Genomic DNA, 13,819 nt, shown 5'->3' with positions numbered 1-13,819 from the left:
AGGGAGTTGTGGTCAGTCTAAATTACGCTTGGCTGAATCCTTTGGCCTTTACTTTGGGAACAGTGTCATTATGGTCAGTGGAAGTTTTCACTTAATGACACTCTCTAACTGCACTGTTTTCCAATTGAGTAGTCAGGTTGCTAGCTACTTCATGCTAAAACTGCAGGACTGCTGTAAAACCAAAGAGAAAGAATGTGACAAAGGCAGTAAAACTGGGGCTAACAATGTATGATTTGATTTTTGAACTATTACTCTATCCTTTGCATTTCTTCAATAGTATCACACAGGTTATTGACCTTTTAGACAGAATACAGACCTACAAGCTCCCTTTCATGTGTGAAACAATCATTGAGGTAACTCACAGAAACTGGTTGGTAGTCCCTGCTAAAATCAAGAATTCCAAACCAAGCCAAATGGTGGAAACTCAAAATACTGAAGAGCCACCTCAAAAGGAATATGAAGAAATGGACATTCAGGATCAAGAAAGTGAATACAATGGTAAGAGTGTTACTGCTGCTGAGATAGCCTGTCACTGCAATATAATAATCCAAGGATATAATGAAGGCAAGGTTTGCAGGAAGAGGCAGTAATTTTTCCTTAGGTCAGCTGAGATTGTTGTGAATAACAAGTTTTTAGACAGCTTATACCTTGCCACATTGAGAAAGGATATATTAATGGTAATGGTACTTTAACTTTCAGTATCTTATTAAAAGCAGATACTGAACAGAAAACAATTTGCAATCTGCAAATACAGAATGGGTGCCCTTAGCTGCTATTTACAAATTTATTTAGAGAAATACAATATGGAATGGCTGCCCTTCTACTACTATTTACAGATTTTAATTGCCTTTTTTTCCATAACATTCAGTCCTCTGTATTTGTCCTGTAGCTGCTTTAGAGGACCCTGAAGGGCTGAAGAATTTCACAGAAGAAACATTACCAGTGTGCTCTCTTTTGTAATCTTGCTGTTCTGGCAATCCTCCCCAAATGCCTCCTGCTAGTACAGATTTGCCAAACCCATAGTAAAGCAAAGAGGTTTGAGCATCCTGAGAGGGGACAACAAAGCATTTCAACAGAAGCAAAACCAATAGGAAAATACGTTGGGAAAACACAATCCGTGCACATTGGCAGCTCTGGTCTGCATCTGTGCTTTAAACTTGTTGGAAGGAATTAAAACCTGCATTTACTTCTCAGAGTCGCTTCCTGAGGATCCTGAATCATACTGCTCAGTGCCTTATGTTGCTAGACCATCTTGTTGGCAGGAAAGCCATTCAGGTGAGACACTTGGAAAATGTTTGGGGTTTTTTTTTTAATCTTCAGTGTTATTTTCCAAACTTTTTTTCTGGTACTAGAATTTCACATGTTCTTTCACATGTTACTATATCATGAAATGATAAAACTTAATAATCAAGTCCCCATGGTATATTGACATACTGAAGTAGCAACTTGTTTTGTTTTTAATTAGCATTCCTTACCAAGCTGAGAAAGATTCAACCACTGCGTTCCTGATGCTGCTGAGATGTTAGCTGCTAATTTCAGTTTTGTATCAGAATAAAGTCTGACAAAGTAGCTGCTAAGCTTTGCAAGTTGTGTCACTGCTTTGATTTTTACTGTATGTAACATTTGAAATCCCATCTGCTATATAAAGGGAAAAGTTTGAACAGAATGATCAGGTATGACATGGATGGTTCTGCAAAGCACAGTACCTGTTTCTCTCTTACCCAGCATCTTTCATTCTTCATTGCTTATAAACCAGTCCATGGATTTGTCTTGTTTCAAGCTGTTACCTGGTGTCCTTTTTCTGGAAGGGCTCTGACAGTCTACCAGAAATAAAGAGCAAAAAATTATTAAGAAAATAATAGATCAAAGTCTACCATTTGAAGTGCTGGTGCAGCAGCTTCTGACCTCACTGGCTACCAATTTCTTTAAGAACAATGTTCTTAAAGCACAACCCTAAAGAGAAACTCAAATTTGCCAAATCCATTCTCTTGATAAAGCTGCGCTTACTTCAACAAGACCAGCTGTTAAAAGTTTCCTGTTATTTCTGAGCTTTACTATATATAAAGAACTCTCTAACACTCAAACATGTTTTTCTGACTTTTGTCAGATATGAAAAGGCAGATCTCTAATGTAAAAATAGATGTAAAACTAAGTCTTGTAGGGTCTTGTGCAAGCTCTGCATAAGCACAGGGTGATGTTAAATACATTAAATTTTTTAAATGACCTGTGGTAGACACCTGATTTGTTCTGTATCTCAAGGAAGTAAAATTTTAATTTCAAATTTGAGGGATCCCTTGAGAAATCAGAGCTGCCCTGAGGCTGTCAAAAGCACTAATGCAATCCTGTAAACTGGTGAGAACATATGCAAATAAACATTAGAGCTATAACTAACTGTTACCCTGGATTAAGTATACTATGAACTCTGCCATGGCTAAGTGTCTTTGCAGAACTGAGGCCTCATTCAGCTCCCTCAGAAGTTCACATCTCAAGTGTGTTCCACTCAATAATAAAAACAGTGTTTGCCCCATAACTGCTGCAAGTGATGGAGGCTTCTCAAAAGCTCAGGATGCCATATGGAGCAAACTAATGTGCAAAGATTCTATTACATAAAACAATTTCCACAATAAACTCTTCTGTTTTCTGCTTGTACCCCAGTTTTAAAAGTCAAACTGCTGGCAGCAACTGAGTAGCCTGCCCTGTCTAAAGCAGTGCTCTCAACATAAGCACAGTAACTTGGGTAACACACACTCTTTTAAGTTGTGTGACACACCCCAGTATTTTTACTCTTCTTGCCGATTCTAAGTATTTAAAATAGGATTTTCAACTTACTTTGTAATGCAAGAATAGTAATAAATGCCTAAATAGACTGGCAGGCAACCCAAAATCTGCTTTAGTAAATGAAGATAATTGGAGTGGACTCCAAATATAAAAGTGTTGGTCCTTCCAGGAAGTCAAGACACAAGGTGTGAAAATGAAACTACGGCAGTAAAAGCATAGTTCTGTCAGGGTAACTGCATCTGTCATAAGGGGGTCTGCTTAGAGAGATCAGGTCTTGCCCTACTAAGAAAGCAGCAGTCCCTACGGTAGCCTGAGGAGTGAATGTGGCCTCAGTTGTCTGAAGTAACTGCAGGTTACCTGCAGTATCAAACCATACCTTGAACATGACAAATAGAAGAGTCAGCAAGCACTTTTTCAGTTGGGAGGGCATTAGTCAGATTCTGGGATGAGTGCAAGTCCATCATCTCCAGAGTGCCAGTAGATGAGGAAGAAGATGACGATAATCCTAGTCGTACGAATCTTCCCTTCTTCCCACACAGCAGGCAGACTGTAGGAGTAGCGCTAGGGCCTCGGGGCAGCTGCGCTTCAGCATTGTGGTAGCTTCTCACAGCTCCGCTGTGATGTGTGGAACGTTCGCGCTGCCACACGTAATGTGTTGGAGCAATAGCCATCACCTAGGAGAATGAGAACGTAACAAGAACAGGAAAATGTACAGCTCTAAACAAGGGATCCAAATTGTGCAAGGCAGAGAATGAGTACATAGCTGAAATGGGTATTGTCTACTATCTATCTGCTTCTGTCCCACTAGAAAGTTCACTTCCTTAGGAGTAAGTGAGCCAGTTACAAATCAGGTGGGGAAACAGCTTGCAGCCTTGTATGTTCATGTGAATCGTCAGCAAATACCAACTGATGCTTTGTACTTGGGCTGAAGATGGTGTCTTTTATTAACTACTAGGCATCATCTAGTCACAGTGTCACTGAACTAAGGACCCTTGGAAGCTGGGAAAAGCATTCTACACTTGCCTCATTCCTTGTATTTTTTCTGTAAACACCCAATCCCATCCCCAGAAATGGGGTTCTAGAGTAAATGAGAGTTTCTCTTCAACCAGCTGTAGTGAATACTGGTTTCTTAGAACATGTTAAGGCTCTTCCAGAAAGATATATTCCACCTGAAAAGCGAGGAATGTCTTTTTTTCCCCCTTCTATAACACTGCATTAACACAGAGAATGTTACAAGTGTGTTCTTCTGAGTTGCCTGTTTTTTTAATGCTGTGAAAAACTCTTACCTTAGAAGGTCAGACGAAGTTACTACTTTTGAAGGGATTAAAGTCTCACCTGAGGTGCTGGCATTTTAATCTGAAGGTTTTACTTGGGTACAAACATAGAATTTGTAAAGCAAACACAACATCATTTCTGAAATGAATGAAGTGAAATGTAAAGCGCTTGCATAAAGCAGAAAGATACTAGTCAATAAAAAACTTCACTGTTAACAGTAGTGCAATATAACATACTCTTAAAAAGGAAATTATTATCATTCTTACAAAAGGAGTTACTTATACAGAGCTAGATTGTTAGCTGGTACTAATTGTTGTTGTTTGAGCATGTACAATATTGAACCCCTCCCTACCTCTTCACAGCAGCGTCTGCTTACAATAGCCCTGTAGTCAATTCTACTCCACAGCTCATCTCTTAACTTTAAGAAATCAGGGAAGAGCTTTCTCCAGGCTTTTCCCAAAGCCCATGGGAAAATCTCATACTTTGATTCTTCAGCATCTTCTTCAACTGTATTGGCCAGGTACCTTCAAATATACATACATGCTTGTGTCTGTCAATGTTGTTCAGGCTTAAATCACTGTATCAGTATGATTTCTAACATTAGTTACTAGTTCTCTTTCCAGTATTGTCAGAAATACTGCTTAACAAAATAGAGCCTTCTCTCTGTAGTACAGTATTGTCTTAATCAGGAACTTCTGTATGTTATCCTTTGGGTGAATAAAAACTTAGCCTACTGTAAAAATTGCTTTTAGAGTCTCCTAAATTAGCAGATAGGCAAGAATTAATAGCCTGACAGCTTTCTTCAAACTGGCAAGCTGTCTTTGCACTAAAATAAACAGTTTCTGACTTATACTCTAAATAAAGTCTAAGACTACCTTATGAAAATGTAAACTCCATTACTTTCCACTTCATTAACGGTTGTTGTAAAATTATGTTGCTTGCTTTAACTTAGTAGCAGCAAATATCTACATACAGCTTTACTTTCATGTAGAAATGAAAACCTTTGATGGTTTTCTTCATGTTCATATTTCTGCTTGCTTTCACTGTGTGCTGCTTTTGGTTCTGATTCCTCTTCAGTACTAAACTGTAAATCGCGCCTGATAAACGTATGGCTTCTAGCCTCGTCCACAATTTTCTCACTTGCTCCTAACCCAAACATTCCTTGTAGCCCCCAGTCTCACCAGACCCTTTGTCCCTTTCTTCTGGCCTGGCTTTTCTCCCTTCAGTGGAGTCAGATGACTTCCTCCTCCCTGCTCTGTGGATGCTACCCAGAGCAGCATTTACAGGAGAAGAAAACAGCCATCTTTCTTCCACCACCAGTGTACAAATCAAAGCACCTGAGAAGCATGATTACAGAAAAAGATGTCCTGAGCACCATAACACTATGAAAGAAAATGCTGAATCTCTTTATAGGGGTAGTCAAATATGGAGAGATTCTCTAGGCTCAATAAAGAGATTACTGACTGTACCTCTGCTGCAAAGTATAGACATTTTAGAGCTCTTCAAGTAAGTTCTCAGAAATTCTCTAGAGACATTTTTACAGCCGACATAAATCATACTGACAGAAACTTTAGTACGTCACTCCCGAGGTGTGTATCATGATGACACATTTTAGTACAAATGACTTTCAGGCTGGCAAAGTTACAAAAAGGGGGATCTTAAAACAGGAAGTATGAGCCACATCTGTGTTGCTATGTATTGTCCTGCATACAGAATCTTACAATCATTTGTTTGGAAAATACCTTTAAGATCATGGAGTCCAACCATTCTCTAAATCTGTCAAGCCTGGTGCTAAAACCATGTCCCACAGCACCACATCTATGCTTCTAAGAAAAATAACCCTCCTAGGTATGGGGATTCAGCTACCTCCTTGGGAGGCTTATGCCAGTGTTTGAGAACCCTTTCAGTGAAGAAGTTTCTTCTAGTCTCCAAACTAAACCTCCCCTGGTACAGCCTCCTTTTAGGGAGTTGTAGAGAGCACCAAAGTCTCCCCTCAGCTTCCTTTTCTCCAGATTAAACAATCCCAGTTCCCTCTGCTGCTCTTTACCAGCCCTGTTCTCCAGACCCATCACCAGCTTTGTTGCCATTCTCTGGACCTGCTCCAGCCCCTCAATGCCTTTCTTGTAGTGAGGGCCCAAAAACTTAACCCACTGTGCAAGGTGTGGCCTCACCAGTGCTGAATACAGGGGACAATCACTTCCCTGCTGACCACGCTATTCCTGATGCAGGCCAGGAAGCTGTTGGCCTTCTTGGCCACCTTTGCACACACTGGCACATGTTCAGCTAGCATCCCTAGATCCTTTTCTGCTGGGCAGCTTTCCAGCCACTCTGCCCCAAGCCTGGGTTGGTTGTGATGGAATATATTACTAGTAATGCACAAAAAAACTTCACAGGTTTAGTTTGGTAGGCAGAACACCACACTGTATCATTGCACCAACACAAGCATCTGCTCCCTCCTCAAGCTCCTTTCAGACAGGTGGTGGTCTGCAAGAGAGGTGCACTTTTATATGCAGTATGTTTCTGTGCTTCATATAGAGCCCAAACAACTACACACTTGTTAAAGAAGCCTCATCACATACATAATAATCATCAGGGGCATAAACAAAGGAATAAAATAATCTAAAGTTTGTGCTAATAAAACCAGGTAATTTAAAAGTACTTACAGAGCAACAAAGAAATTGATTCTGGTGTGCTCATTCACTGTGAAGTTGGCCCTCTTGAAATAAACGAAGGTCATTGCCAAGAGATACTGGTTTAAAATGTAAAATGAAGCATAGATATAGCATTTCAGTATACATCTTCCTAAAATGCTTGTGCACATTTGTCTTGCACCAAGACATTTTGATTATTTTAATCAATGAGGAAAGCAGATGAACACATTAGAAAAAATCAGTTACCGTCTGTATTTGCACTACAGCACCAGGTGATCAGGGGCAGGTTTTTCATTTAGTGCATGTTCTGGCAACTAAGAAGGAAGTCCTCTTACCTTGTCTGCAATTTTACAGCAACAATCCATCCAAAGGAAGTCTTGGATTAGATCATCATCTGCAATGAAAGCAAGCTGTGGCGTTTCAAACACACCCTTCTAACCCCTTTGCTACAAAGTATTTGCAAACAAATAACAGGTGGTGCTTTTACTAAACAAACCAAAAAAATCCCACCCAATCAACAACAAAACAAACCACCAAAACAGGTGGTGGTGGTGCTGCTGATAATAATAATGTGACAAAGGAAGACAAACTACCACAGAGGCAACGTGGAAAATCCAGTAACTGCACGTTGTTTGTTCTCACTAAGCAACTGAAGTTGGAAAAACACCACTTTTTTTCTACATATGTAACTTTTTCCTGCTTTAAGCAGTTCCATCTAAAAGCATACCATTATTTCTGAGGAACCAGACTCTTGGGATCTCTGGCCCTTGATTACCAGACAGCCTTTAGAAGGCAACACTTGCTTGATTATTTGTGGTCAGTGCCTCACTATCTGTGAATAGGTTCCATATGTCTGATTCACTTCTGCATTTAGGGTTCAAATAAAAACAAAGTGTAATCGTCCACTATTCATCTCTTCACTAAATCAACACAAAACTTTGTATGACAGACATACACACACAAAAGAGATGTTAGAACTCCTCAGATTGTCTTCCTATTCTACTTCTGCCTCTAAATGTTTATTCCCACCATAAATAACAGCTTTAAAAAATGGAGAGTCCACCCTTTTTTAAGCCTTGTGTAAAACATTGTGCACTTTTTAATGTATATTTATGGAAATAGAAAGCAAACTGGAAGGAAGAGGAAATAATAATAAAAGGAAGTAAAAACTATTCTACCACTTGGCTTCATTTGTAATTCAAAAAGATGCCTTTCATCAGCCCTTCTTGTATTTCTAACTTGAGCATTAAATATAACAACCAAATACCTTTGGACAAAGACAAGGCCATTAGTATCTATACAAAGAGCACTCCCCAAGCAAGACTGAGTTTAGAATAGTTTTATACTATTCAGCCAATCCATTGATCTGCCATTATTCACCTACCAAACAGTTTAAAGAAAGCTGTCATTTCCTGACGCTGAATAACCAAACATGGTCCCTTTGGACATTTATACTTATGACTAGCAACCTTTTTTTTACAACTTGCTTCCTGGTCATTGGAAGTAGGCCGCTTGAGTCTATTGAGGTTTTTTTGCTGGTGTGATCTGGAGACACTTGACTTCACACGAACAGTGACAGTGGGAGGTGTCTGGCACACCAGGTTGTGTCTCATTTTGGTAAGCAAAGATTCCTGTTAAAAAAAAGAAGACGACATGAACTAAAAAAAAAACAAAAAAAAAAAACAAAAACAAAACAAACAGGCAGTTTGAGCAGCAGTTCTCTGTATTTTATTCAAATGGCAGTTTGAGCAGCAGTTCTCTGTATTTTATTCAAATGGAGCATTTCAGTAGCGTATGTATGCCAGGCAATATAAAAATTAATTATTCAGTACCAATTATCTAAGTCTTGTGCCCTAGACCAACTATGTAGTTATTTAAAACTTTATAAACCTCTTTTTTTTTTCCCCCTCCCAGTGGAAGGAGCTTTCAATCTTTCTTTTTCCATTCAAAATGTTGAAAACTGCCTTCCAGAGAAAGTTGCTGTTTGTACATACTAACTCAGGTCTACTAAAACACCCTCTATTCCTCCCCTCCAGTTTGTGAGTCTGTATTTTACAAAGACTGTAAACAGAATTGAGGTGGCAGAACCATAATCAAGCCATATAACATTAAGGTCTTGAGTAGGATATACCCTGAAAGCATAACCAATTAAAACAAACCTGAGGTGCTCGTAACTGTAAAAAACAAGAAGCTACCAAATGGAGTGTGAATGGGAGGCTTAGGTGGAGATTAGAATAAAATTCTTCATTGAAAGCGTTCTCAAACACTGACACAGGCCCCACACCCAGCGGGGTGGTTCAATCCCCATCCCTGGAGGCATTTAAAAGACACAGAGATGTGGCGCTGAGGGACACGGTTCAGCACCAGCCTTAGAAAAGGTAAATAGTAATAGGACTTGATGGTCTTAAAAATCTTTTCCAGACAAACCGGTTTTACGATTACATGAAAGCTACTTTTATAAAGGAACAAATGCATTTACTTCTGCAGTGTGTCGTTCCAGAGCACAGGGCTGTCTGAGGCTGGCTCACAGCAGCCTGCCTGCCGTCCCAGCTCTCCGTTAGCTGTCACAAAAACAACAAAACAATCCCGCTACGCGTGGATGCGATGAGGATGATGATGCTGGCACCTTAGGAGTCCACCGCGGACACAGCGCTCTCCTCAGCAGCCTTCTCCCAACACCATCGCCTTCTACCGCGCAGCTCGAGATGGCGCCTCGCGCAGCCAATCAGACGGCGGGGCTCTTATAACCGCCCCGCCACCTGCTACCTTGGGTTCCGGCGATTCCTGCGAAGCCCGCCCAGGTCCCGGCAGCCAATCAGAGAAAGGCACGGCCTATGGGCGGGCAGCAGGTGCAGGCTTATGTCTGTGGGGTTTCGCGCCTCTCGCCTTCTGTCATCGCTCTGTGCCATTACCTGCGCACGGCTCTTTTCCGTCATGGCCGCTTCCGCTCGCCTCGCGAGGTTGTGTGTGGTGCGAGAAGGTGCGCGGGCGCGGCTTGGCACCGAGTGGGGCGGAGAACGGCGCTGCCGGCACGGCGTGAGGCGCGGAAAGGGTGCTGCTCGCTCTGTCTCGCAAACTTTAATGTTTTCATCTGCCCAGCAGCATTGTAAAAGGTCCCTTAAAGCATTTCCGACAGAGGACATGAGGGACAAGGCACAAAGGCTCATTTAAAGCTCATTCAAAACGTAGGCATAGTAAGTACACTCTGCTGTTAGCTCTTCCACAGAAGACAATGCATGTAGTATTATGCAATTAGTCTAAAGCAGGCTATTGAAATATAATAAGAATTTAAAACTCCTTTTCCTAGCAAGATTTGGTGCAATTTTATTTTATTTTATTATGTTTTTAAGAGCTAAAGATTTATTCTAGGAAGCTGGCAAGAAACTGATTCAATTTCATTGTTTCCCTTTCTATGGGCCAATTACAAGTGCAACTGCTCTCATTTGTTAAGGCAATGAGAAGCCTGTTTAGTCCTTCTTCACCTTTCATTAATAATTTGCAAGAGGTCTTTATTTAGGTGCTTTGAGTTAGCATATTCAGGAAGGTCACCTCGGGCATGTGGTGTATAGAATAGGCTAAAATCAGGGAACTTAGCAGTGAGGTGGAGATAATACAGTTTACATCAGCTGGGGCACAAAACTTGTTTCTGTGAGGTTCTCTGTTCCTATGCATGTCTTCAGGTTGACTTTGTCAGTACGGGTCAGACGTCCTATGTGTACACAGCCTACTCAATAGCGAATCAGTGCAAGGAGCAGAAAAAGCCTTGATGCGCAGTAATAGGTAAAACATCAGTGTGTTACCAATTCTTTTTAGGTCACAAATCAAAACAAAGCATCATATAAGCTACTATTATGAAAAGTAACTATCCTAGCCAAAACCAGTACAGAGGATGAAAAATGCATATATTTAGACCTGAGGAGGAAGTTCTTTACAATGACAGAGGTGAAATACTGGAACAGGTTGGCCAGACATGAGGTTGAGGCTCCATCTCTGGAGACATTGAAGGTTAAACTTGATGGGGCCCTGAACAACCTGATCTAGTTGGTGATGTCCCTGCTCATGGCAGGGTGGTTGGACAAGATGAGCTTCGAGGGTCCCTTCCAGCCCAATGCATTCTGTGATTCTGTGAATCTCTCTCTGTTAAACTGCTCTTTATTTTTCACATAATACTTTTCATCAAAGGGACTCAAAGCACTTTTCAACTAATTAGCATTCTTCTGATCACTTTTTTTTTCCACACAGAAAAAGAAGGCAGTAAGTTATATAACCTTGCACAGAGCCATCTAATTCATTCAGACTGGTAACAAGCTCCTGTCATGTTTTTGCTCCACTGCAAAGCATAAAACTGCAGCAATAAGTGAGAAGTGCATGCTTGCTTATTCTCTACACCTTCTCATTTGTATGCCTTTGGTTATCAATAAAAAGGAGCTTGCAATGTAGATCTTTATCCACACAACGTTTTCCAGGGTTTCTATGCTTTTTTTTTTCCCCTGTAGCTCACACCTTTCAAAAATACTTTTGAGCTGGTGGTTCTGTGGCAGGATATTGACGAGAACGGAGACAGGGACGACAGCACTCAATATGAGTGATAGAAAGCATCCAACTTTATTGTTCCATGCTTCATTATTTATAGTCTTATACATAGTTAATTCTATTCTTATTTAACACATACTATTGGTTTCTCTCTAAAAGGTTACATCATTGTTTTCACTACTCTGTGGAATTTTTCTACTCAGTCTAATTGCTCTTTTTCCCAGCTCTTGTCTCCTCCTTATCTCGTTTGCCTCCCTTCTCAGGGGCAGCTTGACTTCAGCATACCAAGCAATCAGAACTTTTCCACAACTCCTACTCCATTGCTATATTAATAACTGAAAATCCTTCAAGGCCTAATTTGCACAGGTGTTCCTGGGACCCATGTCCCCTCTTGCTCAAACCAATCACCAACAGGATATTAAAAAATATTTGTTCTTTTCACTCTCAGAAGTCTATTACAATCATGTTTTTCAACAGGTATTGTGACTCTCTAACTCCTACTGTACTGCCCCATATCTCCCTGGACCCAGGACTCTGCTCTTATGAAGACCAGCTGCAGAACCTTGGCTCAGACTTTGAGTAAACTGAAGGTATGAGATAAAGCTGCAAGAAAGCCTGCAGCTTTACTTTTCTTCCCTTGCAGGGCTCTGCAGCCTGAGGTACAGGTGGGGATGAGTCAGGGGTGCAACTCTGAAACATCATGGAAAAACACCAACATGGAAAGGTTGATATTTGAACACAGTGACAACAAGGACACAGAACCTCACCTCACTCTAAATCCTCTGTATGATACAGTAGACTTAAGGGGTTCTCAACCTGGCTTATCATTAACTCCAGCTTCTAGAAAATTGTTGGACAATTCATCCAAGAGTATCTGAAAGGATGTAGCTTTCCGATTGCCAAGTAGCTTGGTGGACATCAGGGGGCGCTGTGCCACCACCAGCAGGCTAAACTAGGCTCATACACTCCATTTCATGTGCGCCTGATTCCAAATCCTTCCTGTAAGTGTACGTTAAATCAATTCAGCTACTCTTCATCTTCATAGCATAGTTTGACCCGATTATTTATTTATTTATATTCACTCATTTAGATATAGATATAGACAGACACAGATAAGAAGACCTGGGTTTGAAAAACCTGAGGTGCATACAAAATATTTTTTGTCTTGTTTTGCTTTTGGGATTTGTTTGAGGTTTGTTTGGGTTTTTTTTTGGGGGGGGGAGTTTCCCTAAGTGCACTGGGATTCAATTCTATCAGATAAAGAGTTGCATAGCTAATCAAGTAGAAAGTTCAAAAAGGCAGCTGCAAAGCAGTTTATTTCCTTTAAAGAAAACACTTTAAAATTTGCAGTGATTGAGGTGTTTATGAATAGATTCAGAAGCACTACTGAAGAAAAAACACAGGGCTGCTATCATCATAAATTGTATCTAGGATACACAGAATTAAAATAAAATAGAACTGTGCAGTAGGGGGAAAATGCCTTGGGCTTATGATATCTTTCCCAGTGAATTTTTGTTGTTAAGACAGATAAAGAACCATCAGAAGAACACCTGGTATTTCTTTTCAAATGAAGTCCTGAAAAAGAGCCATTGGTTCTTTTAAATACAGAACACTGTGCACAGTGAAATACATATTTTTAAATTATGGACTCTCCCTGCTGATCAGAGAAGGTGACATAGAAGGTAAAAGAACACTTCCCTCCTCCCTGTAGAGATGACTCGACTTTGTGGGGAAAGCCCAGCCTCCCAATCACAGTCGTTCTAGATGTGAGCTGAGGGCTCAGTTCCTAACAACCATAACGAACCTGAAGCGAAACTTGAACGTGTGGTTAACTCAGAATAAACACTGTAGCAAGTCACACAAGTTCCAGTGAATTCAAAAGGAACAGCTAGTTAAACCACCTAAACCCACATCTATCACCAGAAACCTTTTTCTTACGTGGGAAGAGAGGAAGGATTTAGATGAGTTGTGTGAAACAAATAATTACAGAATCACGGTGCCTGGGCTAGGACTAAGCTTAACAGACTGAACGTGGCTTACCTGTTTGCTACTAGAGGTAGCAAATAAGAGTACTGGAATGGCACCTTACAGCTACAAATCCTTGCTTTTGAGAAATGTGACAATATCATTAGGACTACAAACGGTCCAGTGTCACTTCAGTGTATGTCCCTGATGGATGAATGGCCAGGAAAAGCATTTTTCAGCTTTTTTTACTTGTAAGCATAATGCAGGGTTTTCTGATACCCAAGTCCAAGAACTGCTGTAGTTATTCTCTGCTACTGAGAAATTAACAAACTAGAAGGAGAAAAAAAAATACTTGCAAATTATGTAGTGAACAAGAAGTATACTGACTAGACTAATCCAGCAAATGGTAGAAGAATGTGAAGGCTGCCAGCAAGTCCAGTGCATGTTTAAACATGCTGATCCTGCATACTTCAGAACAGCTGAGTGCTCTGGAACAGCAAATCTACATAAAGTACTGGGGACATAGGTTTGAACTTGCTGTTTATTTCTACTGTAAATAGACTGATCTATCCTGGATGAACTTCACTTATTCAAAGCAGACAGCTTAAGTCTTGTAA

General features: G+C 40.5%; 2 protein-coding genes across 2 annotated transcripts; one reads left to right on the top strand and one right to left on the bottom strand.

Moving 5' to 3' along the window:
* On the top strand, positions 1–1,642 carry TRMT61B (tRNA methyltransferase 61B). The gene is made up of 3 exons (XM_009906065.2): positions 1–498; positions 1,195–1,275; positions 1,466–1,642. The coding sequence occupies exons 1-3, from the start codon at positions 225–227 to the stop codon at positions 1,507–1,509; spliced, it is 399 nt and encodes a 132-aa protein (XP_009904367.2). The 5' UTR covers positions 1–224; the 3' UTR covers positions 1,510–1,642.
* Positions 1,643–1,730: 88 nt separating this feature from the next.
* SPDYA (speedy/RINGO cell cycle regulator family member A) lies at positions 1,731–8,317 on the bottom strand. Its single transcript, XM_009905860.2, has 6 exons — positions 8,089–8,317; positions 7,040–7,098; positions 6,717–6,802; positions 4,406–4,577; positions 3,155–3,452; positions 1,731–1,820 (listed from the first exon to the last, which is right to left on the bottom strand). Exons 1-6 carry the CDS (start codon positions 8,315–8,317, stop codon positions 1,732–1,734), a joined length of 933 nt encoding a protein of 310 aa, XP_009904162.1. The 3' UTR covers position 1,731.
* Between the last annotated feature and the right edge of the window lie 5,502 nt (positions 8,318–13,819).

This window comes from Dryobates pubescens, chromosome 2 (genome assembly GCF_014839835.1).
Source record: "Dryobates pubescens isolate bDryPub1 chromosome 2, bDryPub1.pri, whole genome shotgun sequence".
NCBI lineage: Eukaryota > Metazoa > Chordata > Aves > Piciformes > Picidae > Dryobates > Dryobates pubescens.
Note: the sequence above shows the minus strand (reverse complement) of the source record. Positions and strands in the feature narration are given on the sequence as shown.